Source organism: Sminthopsis crassicaudata, chromosome 4 (genome assembly GCF_048593235.1).
Source record: "Sminthopsis crassicaudata isolate SCR6 chromosome 4, ASM4859323v1, whole genome shotgun sequence".
NCBI classification, from domain to species: Eukaryota; Metazoa; Chordata; class Mammalia; order Dasyuromorphia; family Dasyuridae; genus Sminthopsis; species Sminthopsis crassicaudata.
In genome coordinates this window covers 448,608,982-448,620,872 of record NC_133620.1, presented here as the reverse complement: position 1 = coordinate 448,620,872, position 11,891 = coordinate 448,608,982, and the positions used below count along the sequence as shown (strand labels likewise).

Genomic DNA, 11,891 nt, shown 5'->3' with positions numbered 1-11,891 from the left:
GACGGAAATAGCTACAAGGCATTTTATAATTCATTAGGTACTTGCTGGTTTGGATGATACAATCATGTATTTGGGGATTTTTTTTTTTAGCTAAGGCAATTAGCCTCCAAAACTTCAAACTACTTCCATAGAATGTTTTTCAGATGAGACAAATCATAGTATTTGAGGGAAAAGGGGAAAGAGATGGAAAAAACTAGAAATATCCACAATAAGGAGAAAAAGAAGCACATGCAAATTGTTCAAGTTGTAATAAGAGAAATAAATCTTACTAAGAACAAATAATTGCTGGATTTCTAATTTTGGCTATAGTCGTTTGGTTTGTGCAAAACTTTTTTAATTTAATGTAATCAAAACACCAAAAGGAACTAAAGGGCTAGTAATTCATTCGTAGCTAATGTAGAAACTCTCAAATTCACATATAAAATGGACTCAGAGAGAGTATTGCTTCTAATAACTTTTGGTATGAGGGTGGCAAGAAGTGATATGGGATCTCCCTTTCGAGTACTTTGCTGAATGTTGGTGGGGCATGAGACAAAATTTGAGACCTAAATTTTACAAACCATTTTTGGGTCTTGGACTCCTTTTGATGGCATGGCAATACCTATGTGCCCCTTCTCAGAATCATGTTTTTAAATGCACAAAATACATAGGATTACAATGGAAATTAATTATGCTGAAACAGTTATCAAAATAATTATGATTTTAAAAAAAACCCTAAGGTTAATAATAATCTCTGATCGAGTCTAAACTCCTCATATTGTAGATGAGAAAACTGAGGATCAGAGAAGTTAACTAACTTGCTTTAAAGTCACATAAGAAATAGAAGCAAGATTTGAATCCAAAATCTCACTCCAATTATAGTACATTTTTTTTAGAAATTAACATTCATTTTTATATTTTGAGTTCTAAAATCTCTTTCCATCCCACTCATTGAGAAAGTAAATGATATAATACCAATTATACATGTGTTTTCACACAAAATCTATTCCTATATTAGATGTTATTAAAAAAAGGCAAGAAAAATAAGGAAAGTAGAAAATAATATACACTGAGAATTCATAAGTTCTTTCTCTGGAGGTATAATTTTTCATTATGAATATTTTGGAATTGTTGTAGATCACGGTATTGATCAGAGTAGCTAAGTCTTTTAAATTGATAATCATTTCAACGTTGCTATTACTATGTATAGTGATCTAGTTCTAGTAACTTCACTTTGCATCGGGTCATTTAAGTCTTCTTAGATCTATCTATCTATCTATCTACCTATCTATCTATCTATCTATCTATCTATCTATTTATTTATTTGCTGAGATAAATGGTGTTAAGTGACTTGCCCAGGGTCACACAGCTAGGAAGTGTTAGTGCCTAAGGTCACATTTGAACTCAGATCTCCTGACTTCAGGGCTGGTACTCTATCCACTATGCCACCTAGCTACCCCTTCTCAGTATTTTTCTGAAACCATTTCACATGTCATTTCTTATAGCACATAATAGTCCTTCACAATAATTTACCACAACTTGTTCAATCATTTATCAACTGAGGAGCATCCTCTTAATTTCCAATTCTTTGCACTACGAAAAAAGTTGCCACAACTTTTTTTTGTTCATATAGGTTCTTTCCCTTTTTTTTTTTGTATCTCTTTGGGATGCAGACTTAAAAGTGGTATCATTGGATCAAAGGGCATGCAGTTTTATAGCCCTTTGGGTATAGTTGTAAATTATTCTTCTGAATGGCTGGACCAGTTCACAACTCCTCCAACAGTACATTAAGGTATCTATTTTTCCAAATCTCCTCTAGTATTTTTCATTTGTCTTTGTCATGTCAGCCAATCTGATAAGTATGAGATGGTACTTGTGTCTTAATTTATATTCCTCTATCTATTAGTGATTTAGAATGTTTCCCTCATAAGGGATTATTTATAGTTTTGATTCTTCTGAAAACTGACTGTTCATATCCTTCAACCATTTATCAACTGAAGAATGGTTCTTATTTTTATTAAGTTGGTTCAGTCCTCTTTAAATTTAAGAAATGAAGCCTTTATCAAAGAAATAATGTAAAACATTTTCCCCTTTCCCATCTCCTGCTTTATTTATAATTTTGGCTATATTGGTTTGGTTTGTGCAAAACTTTTTAAATTTAGTGTAATCAAAATTAAGTATTTAAGTAATCAAATTTAAGTATCCTCTCTTCTTTTGGTCATAAATCTTCTCTTATCAATAGATCTAAAAGGCAAATTTTTCTTTTCTTTTTTTGCTGAGGCAATTTGGATTACGTGACTTGCTCAGAGTCACACAGCTAGGAAATGTTAAGTGTTTGAGATCAGATTTGAACTCAGGTCCTCCTGACTGCAGGGCTGGTGCTCTATCCACTGAGTCACCTAGATGGCCCAAGGTAAATTTTTCCATGCTCTTTTAATATCTTTATGATATCACTCTTTAAGTCTAAATCATGTATCCATTTTGACTTTATCTTGGTATATGGTCTGCAGTGATGGTCTCTCCTTAGTTTCTGTCAGAGTTCTTTCCAATTTTCTTGGAAATTTTTATCAAATAGTGAGATCTTGCCCCCGAATCTTGAATCTTTGGGTTTATCAAACATTGGATTACTATGGTCATTTAGTACTGTATATGGTGTACCTAATCTATTCCACTGATCCGCCCTTTTATTTCTTAGTACCAGATTGCTTTGATGATTGCCTCTTTGTAATATAGTTTGAAATTAGGTGCTGCTAAATTACCTTCCTTTACATTTTTTTTTCTCCATTGACTCCCTTTTGTTTTTCAAAATGAATTTTGTGATTATTTTTTCCAGCTATATAAAATGATTTTTGGTAGTTTGACTGTTTGTTATGGTATTAAATAAGCATACTGATTGAGGTAGACTTTTCATTTTTTAATTATATTGGCTCAGCCTAGCCATAAGCAATTAATACTTCTTGAATATTCTGTAATTGTGTTTATATAGTTCCTAGGTGTGTCTTGGCAAATAAATGCAGAAGTATTTTATACTATTTGCCGTTGTTTTAACTTGAATTTCTCTTTCTATCTCTTCCTCTTGGGTTTGTTGGTAATATATAGAAATGTTGATGTGTATAGATTTATTTTATATCCTATAACTTTGGTAAAGTTGTTAATTGTTTCAACTAGTTTTTAAGTGGATTCTCAAGGGTTTTTTTTTTTTTACTATATCATTATATAATTTTTAAAGAGTGATAGTTTTGTTTTTTCATTGCCTGTTCTTATTTTTTCAATTTCTTTTTATTCTTTTAGTGCTATAGCTAGCTTTTCTACTAAAATATTAAATAGAAGGGGGCAGCTGGGTGGCACAGTGGATAGAGCACCAGCCCTGAATTCAGGAGGACCAGAATTCAAATCTGGTCTCGGACACTTAACACTTCCTAGCTGTGTGACCCTGGGCAAGTCACTTAACCCCAGCCTCAGGGAAGAAAAATATTAAATAGGAATGGTGATAATAAGCATCCTTGCTTCACCCCTGATCTGATTAGAAAGGCTTCTAGTCTACCCCCATCAAGGATAATGCTTACTCTTGGTTTTTAGATATACTACTTGTCATTTAAAGAAAAGCTCCATTTATTCCAATGCTTTCTAGTGTTTTTAATAGAAATGATGTTGTATTTTCTTAAAAACCTTTTCTGCACATATTGATATAATCATGTGACTTTTGTTGCTTTTGTTATTGATGTGGTCAATTACGCTTTTCCTAATACTGAAATAGCCCTGCATTCATAATATGAATTCCACCTGGTCATAGAGTATGACTTTTGTGATCTAACACTGTCATCTCTTTATTAGTATTTTATTTAAAATTCGTTTGCATCAATATTCATTAGAGAAATTGTGTGGCCTACAGTTTTCTTTCTATGTTTTTGCCTTCTTTGGCTTAAATGTCAAAACTCAAATATAGTACTCTTTCAAGAGCACAAGGAAGTCCTCATTATATTTGAGGACTAAAGAAAATCTTCAAGAAGAGTAAAGACTTGCAATTAATAGTAATGAAGCAATTTTGTTACTTGATAAAAACTTTTAAAAAAGCAAAAATGTGTATAATGTAGCTTAATTAAATCTAGTACAAAGTACCCAACATACATATTTTGAACTCTCATTCTTTGGTCTGCTTCTAAGTAAAATAGAAATAGGATAGGAAGACCATTTTTTTCTTCACTTAGCTTCTAAGGCAATTAAATCATGTGAGAGCTAAAAGGCACATTCAGAGTTATTTAATCCAAGCTCTCACCTGATGGAAGTATCATCTATGACAAATCTACCATTTTTGTCAATCCCCAAACACTTCCAGTAATGGGTAAAGTAAATGGCTTCTGCCTATAACACATTCTACTCATGACTGACTAGTTGTAATGAATTGAAAGTTGCTACTTATATTGAGCTTAAATTTAATCCAAAGAACTTTTGCATTCTTGGTACTGTAAAACTCGTCAACGTAAGAAAATGATAGGTTTTAGTAATGGCCTTGGTGTTGGAGAAGATGCTTGATCCATATGGTTTGCTGCTTGATTCTGAGGAACACTGAACCTCTCCATCATGTATGTCTCTTGGAATGCAAGCTTATGGAGAACAAGGACTACTTTGTCTTCCTGTTCGCACCCAAGGGATAGTATTTTACAGACAGGTAAGTGATGCTCATTCATTTGTTCACTTGTGCTCAGATGCTTCTCCTTCTTATCACCAGTTCTAAGATGGCCTGGTCTCTTTCTCCCCAGGCTTCTAATAATTTTATTTCTCATCTTTTGTCTATCCAGATGGTCAGACTTAGGCTCAGCTTACCGTTGTCCCCTCTCCCCACAATCACTTCCTCCATCTGCTGAGAAATGAAACTGTCCACAGGACAGATCAAGAATCAATCTACTTTTTAGCAATATAATAGGGGTAGTTGAAGTCTTCCATTGATCCTCTATCATTTGTCTTTGGCCCAGATTTCTGTATTTGGAATTTAGCATCAGATTCTTCCATTTTAGTGGGTAGTCAATAATATATTTCAAGAATAATAATACTTCTCTTTTTCCCATTTCTCCTATGGTTCTCCTGTCAAGTTTGTGGATTTTCACAAAGACATATAACAAATGGCACTTTTGTAATTGACTAGGACATCTTAATTTAGAGTCTTTTCAACCTTTTCTATATTGTAGATTTTTTTGGCAATCTACTGAAGCCTAAGGATTCGTTTTCAGAATATTTTTAAATGCACAAAGTAAAATACATTAGATTACAAAGAAAGCCAATGCTATTGAAATACAATTAAGAAAATATTGCTTCAAATGAAAATTTTTTTATGGAACCATAGTTAAGCTTAGTCCTGTTTTAAGATAACCAAATCAGCAAGCTCTATTTTTTCTTACCTTACGCACATGGCAGGAAAACAGAACGTTCATGTATTTGTCCTTCCGCTTTAGTTCATTGGCAACAGGGACAAAAGTGCCTGTGGTCTGTGGGGTGTCTGGCTTCTGAAAAGGAACATAAAGAAGAATAAAATAAACTGAGTTGGAGAGAGATGAGAGAAAAAGTAGAGATAGCTGAGTATAAGATGCCTTGTGTGTATGTGTGTATATATATGTAAGTGCCTCATAAATATTCACCAATATTAACATTTATCACCAATAAAATGATATCTCCTATTGATAACAATATTCATAATGCTTCATAAATGTGGTTTTTGATTTCTCATGTAGACTCCAAATTCTGCAAAAGTTGGTACAAATTGAAGATGAGAAAACTCTCCAGGTTCTTTTAACCCTCTTTGTGTTGTCCCTTTGGCAGTACTGTGTTTTTTTTTCCTTTTTTGTAAATTCAAAATTAAAGGTAATATTAATTTTTAGTTGTAGTTAGTGAAAATAAATATGTAATTTTTTTTCTACCCAAGTTTATGGACTCTATGAAATCTATACACAGACCCCAGGCCAAGAAACCTTGTTTTGGTCCAGAAAACTGGATTAGGGAGAGGATCAGAAGTTGTAAGTGTAGATATGTATTGGGGGAATATTTTACATGTAAATATAGTTGAAAGAGACACAACAGACTCCCTAAGGAAGTAAACAAAGAGGAAGAAGAGTAAGGGGTCATTGATGGCTCTGAAAAGTATCACTGAATATTCATGTGTCATAATGATCATTTTTTTTCCAAAGGTGGTGAACCCCTGAAGGTACAGTAGATAGACTGGTAGGCCTGAAGTCAGCAGGACCTGAGTGCAACTCTGACCTCAGAAACTTCCTAGTTGGGTGACTTTGGACAAGTCACTTCACCCTGTTTGCCTCAGTTTCCTCATATGTAAAATGAACTGGAGAAGGAAATGACCAAGCAAGAAAACCCCAAACGGGGTCATAAAGAGTCAGACATGACTGAAAATGACTCAACAATGATAAACCTGAAGGATTCACTTAACACAGAAGGTTTAGATTTACATTAATTTTGTAATTTTTCATTTTAAGGAAAATCTGTCAAATTACTTAAGTTGTTTTTCTTGCAATAAGTACTCAGAGAAAAATCACACATGTATATGTGTGTGTGTGTGTGTGTGTGTGTGTGCACGTGTAGAAAAGGGGCAGATTTCCATTTCTATCCCTGTACTCACTGCCGCCAGGTAGTTCCCCTCCCAGGCTCTCTGGAGGCCAAGGTCAGCTCTGTGACCTTTCAGCATCTCCATGGCAGCAACCTTTGCCCTGACCTGCGGCAAGTCTGCAGGAGGGATGCTCCGGATAAGCTGGGCTGCTCTCCATCTACAAGAAAACCGGAAAAGACGGAATATGCATCAGAATGATATTCCTGTGGCCTTTGGCAAGGCCTCTCCATCCTCAGAACAATTACATTTCACATTACACAGGGTGAACCAAAGATGCCCATGTTCTTCTTCTCTGAAAAGGGAATGCAGATGCCCCCTTGAAACTTGTGACAACTCTGACCAAACAGACAGTTGGAGTCTACTGGGTTCAAGATATTTAAATATATACAAGTTGTAATGAAAAAAAAAAAAGGACAAAAAGAGAATGAAATGGAGATTCATGAGACTGGGAGAGGGAAGGATCTCGTGTAACTGGTGACATCAGGAGAAACTTCACAGTAGAAATGGCAAAGCTAGTTCTTCAAAGCAGAGGAGGATTTCAACAGGCAGAGGCAAAGGGATTCTCTGCAGAGATGGGGGAAGGATGCACAAGAGCACAGAAGCCACAAGGAGTATTCAATGGAGGGAAATAACTCATGGTCCAGGGGCTAGGTGACAGAGTGCACAATGAGGTAGAGTGGGAAAAGAGGCCAGAAAATCATGGATAGCAGAGAAAGGGGTCTGTGTTAAGTCTGTGGATAATGGGCAACCATGGAAGGCTTTGGATCGTGAGTGACGTCATCGGGCACGTACTAGGAAAATTACTTTGGCAGTGAGCATTGTGAGGGACAGCATGAGAATGAAGGGGGCTGGGGCAGGGAGGGCCGCGAGGAAGCTGATGGAACAGTCCGTGTGAGAGGAAAGAAGGAGTGATTCAGAGGGGATCGATCAGGACACAGTCAGGGAAGGATAGGAACACACTAAGGGCTACGGGAGTGAAAATGAGCAAGAGATTACATGGATGGATGTTCATGGGAAAATGGTTCTGATGCTTAAGGCTTGAGTGGTTTGGAGTAGAACCCGCATTTGGCCAGAGTTATAGGGCCTCTAACAGTATTTATAATGGAAGGAAGGATAGATTGAGAAGGGACCTTAAAGGACCTGAATCCAATTCCCTCATTTTGTAGGGAAGGAAATTGAGGGTTTCAGGAACCCTCATCCAGGGTTCCATGTCTTACAAGTCTGTGGCAGGAAATGACTATTCTGGATCATCAGTCTGTCCACTGAATCCCCAAGCCACCTGCCTTGCTCAGTGCCCAGAAACTCTTACTTAAGGAATATTGTGTGTATGTATGTGTATACGTATGACTAGTCGACCTGGAAAACCGGCACTAAGAGCTGTTTCTCTCACAAGGGGAAACATCTCCAGAACTAGTCAGCGCTTACTTCTGTTCCCGCGCCTTCATCAGGCGTCGTTTGCTGGGTACTCTGAATGTGGACAGTTTACATTCAGCGGATTCCTCAAGTATGACGCCAGTTGTTTTCGTTGCCCCAAGAGCATCCTGTGACTCCATGACACAATGGATGCATTCAGGAGGAAGCTTTCATACTTGGCTATTCCACTGTAAGCTGGACAATTTTGGGAGACTCTTTGGTGACTATTAGAAGTGGAGCTAAGCTAGGTCTTGGTTCCCCTCTTATCAAGAGCACTCCTCTGGTCTGGATGTGATAGATTTGGATCACAGTGGCCAAAACATCAGAGGATGAATCTGAAAGTTGACTTTTGCATTAGGGGAGATTGGGAGTAAAGAGCTGAAAATCCCCTTCAGCTTAACTCATGCTCTGTATTAGGATCTAGACTTCAGGTGAAACATTCTATAGAGAAAAGAGATTAAGGGAGCTAACAGGTAATAGTCACATTCTCAAAGTAACAGATTAGAAACCCCTAATAGTTTAAAAATCAATCTTTGGGTTTTTTCTAAGGTTACCTTGTTGTGCTTTGTATCTCCTATAACATAGCACCACTTTACTTTTTTAAAAAACAAAGAAATGTTTTGATATTTATGGTTAATACCCATTTCTTTGAAGAATAATATTCTATACTTGTGCTCCCAATTAAATTAATTGGTGTTCATGAGAGAAAGATGCAAAATAAGAATAAGAAATATATCTCTGTATGGTCCTGTGTGAGAATATTTTGTTTGATTGAGCTTATGTGATACAGAGGACTCCCTCCTTTCTCTATTTCTTTAACCTGAGTAGCAGCTTGCATGAAAGAAAATAAAAAGAAAAAACCAAAGAGAATAAAATGAAAAGATTTCAGGCTGAGGCAGAATAGTCCCAGGGATTGTCACATTCTCAGTGGAACCACCAGCACTTAGCTCTCTGCCTTCTCTTTCTTCTGCTTCCACATGTTTAATTCAATTTTTTCCAATTCAATAAATATTTTCAAATGCCTATTCTGTGTAAAGCATTGTGACAGTAAGAGCTCTGGGAGCAGGGAGGCTAAAAGGCAAACTATGGTCCTCCCTATGATGGGCTCAAACACATTAAGCTCCACCAGTAACCGCTCCTGGCTCGAACTGAGATAAGCAATTCCAGGGCACCCTTAAATTAAATGTGAAGGCTGAGGAAGAACCTCCAGAAAGGATTTCTGATCTGAGACTAAAATTCACAGTAATTTGATAAAGTTAAAGATTAGTGAGAAAGGTACCAAATTGTACTTACAAATGCATCTCTTTAAAAACCTTGTGCTAAAAAGAAATCTCTCTCTCTTTTTTTAAATTCAAGTAATTTCAGTTTATTTATTTAAGCAAGGGTTTGAAGTCAGCTAACAAACCAAGGTAGAAGCACATCAACCTTCTCTTACCATTTGTGTCCACAAATGGCACCTGATGGACATGGCAAACCATTGCCACCTGGTGGCAGGATACTTGAATTCCAGGTATAGTTATTTTGAGAAATAAGTAGATTTTGTATTAAATTAATCAAATATATTTATTAAGTGCCTACTATATATAATGTTATACCATATTTTTTATATGATACACAATATTTATATTTAATGAACATTTACATATATGTAAACACAGTCACATGTATATTTGTGTATGTTAAATGCTCTGTGTGTATTTGTATTGTACACATGCACATACATGTAGTACCGGGAGCTGCAGAAGTCATCAAGATAAATGGAGAGTGTTCCTGCCCACAATCTGACAAACTTCCATGAAGTGACAATCAGACAACCACGCCTTATTAAGTATTGCTGTTATGCTAGATGCTGGGAATATGAAGACAAAAATCAGCATTTCGGGGGAGATGTGTCTACACGGATACAAAATACAGATGAAGAAGACCAGAAGTAATTTCAAAGTTCCCAAGCAGGGCCCAGCAGCTTGGGGATCAGGGAAGCCTCATGAATGACACAGCGATGGAAGAAAGCTTGGGATTCCAAGGGCTGGAGGTGGAAAGCAGCGCATTCCCAGACATGGAGAGAGAGAGAGAGTGTTCTCTCTTAGGAGACAGATATTGAGAGTGAGGAAACAGCAAGAAAGGCCCTTTGGTTGGACTATAGAGAGTGTGAAAGGAAGTAATGAAGAGTAAGTATGGAAGGGTAGACTAAGGCCAGATTGTAAAGAGCTTTGTATTACAAACAGGAGAGTTGATATATTATCCTAGAGACAATTGGAAGTGGTTGAAGTTTCCTGAGAAACTTATTTTAGAAATACCCCTTGAGCAGCTCTGCCCGAGACGTATGGGAGACAGGATGAAATGGAGTCATGGATGCCATGAGAAGGTTGTTTGAGTATCAAGGCAGGAGGGAACGAAAGTGTAAACCAGAAGGTGGCTGTGTGAGTAACTAGGAGGTGATAAAGGGAGCAAAATAGACAAGACTTGAAGAATGAGAAATAGAGGATGACTCTGAGCCTGTCAACATTGGATATTTGAGAAGATGAAGGTTCCTCAACAGAAACGGGAAACTTTGGAAGGAGGGAATACTGTTATTATTTTTTTTTGTGGGGGGAGATAAAAGTATCCTGTTTTAGACAAATATTGCAATATTATGGAAGCAAAATAGACAAGACTTGAAGAATGAAAAATAAAGGGTGACTCTAAGCCTGTCAACATTGGATATTTGAGAAGATGAAGGTGTCCTCAATAGAAACAGGAAAATTTAGAAGTAGGGAATACTAATTTTTTTTGGTGGGGGGGAAGGTAAAGTATTCCATTTTAGACAAATAATGAATTTTCAATGCTCATAAGTTAGCAGATGGGAAATGATTCCAGCAGAGGAGACTGAAAGAAATATCAAGAAATAATAGTGTCACAAAAACCTGGAGAGGAAAGAATACCCAAGGAAAAAAAAAAGGGCAAATAGAGTAAAATGCTGCTGAGAGCTCAAAAAGTATGAAGGCTAAGGAAAACAAACAAACAAAAAACTCAACCAAAAACGACCCAATATATTTGACTTGGCAATAAGGGGATCATAATAAGGGGATCATCTCCGTAATTCTGAGGAGAAAAATTTTTGTGACAAAAAAAAAAAAAGATTTTATGACAAAGCCAGAAACTAGATTGTAAGGGGCTTAGAAGTCAATGAAGAGAGAAAGGAGAATCAAATGTAGTTCTTTGCTAGGAGCTTGAGTGTGAAAGAGAGGAGAGATAAAGGGCAATAGCTTGAGGGGAGAATGAGATAAAAAATGTTTTTGTTTTTTTTTTTTTTTTTAAAGAATGGAAAAGATTTGGGGAAAACACCCAATAGAGAACAAAGATTTGAGAAACTAAAGCTTTAATTGTGAACTTATCTGTTAGAAGAGATGAGATCCAGAATAAAGGGATTAGTCTAGGTAAAAGAAGGGCCATCTTTTCATCTAAATTTGGAGTAAGGGAAATAATGCTAAGGGTCTTTGAGATTTAGAGGATGGGAGAAGAGAATGATACAAAAATATCATTTTTTTCTAGTAAATTATAAAGTGAGTTCTATGCTGGGGGAGGGAGAAGGTAGGATGATATAGTACAGCAAGTTCAAGAACAGAATAGATTTGGAACAGCTCTAGTGGGGGATGTGATGTAGAGTCATTTAGGGAGAATTAAAAAGACTTGTTTGCTATAGGGAGTACCCAGTTAAGATTAGGTTACAAGTCTGTAGTAGATCCAGTTAGCAGAATTGTATGATTTCTTTCACTTTATTCATCAGTACTGAGTAGAAATGAAATAGGTAGTAGACCTTGAGGGCAATGCAGGTACAGGGTTTGGCAAGGGTCTCACATGAACAGAAGACCAGATAAGGAGGAACTGCTTTATTCAATAAAACATC

The 11,891-nt window shown here is 36.5% G+C and overlaps 1 protein-coding gene across 1 annotated transcript in view; it reads right to left on the bottom strand.

Annotated features, from left to right (window-relative positions):
* Positions 1-11,891, bottom strand: part of MYO1D (myosin ID) — a 372,129-nt gene that overhangs the window by 133,788 nt on the left and 226,450 nt on the right. Inside the window, exons 18-19 of the mRNA XM_074263605.1 lie at positions 6,605-6,749; positions 5,376-5,480 (exon numbers count right to left, since the gene is read on the bottom strand). Coding sequence (XP_074119706.1) covers positions 5,376-5,480; positions 6,605-6,749 — 250 coding nt within the window. The remainder of the gene's footprint in view (positions 1-5,375; positions 5,481-6,604; positions 6,750-11,891) is intronic.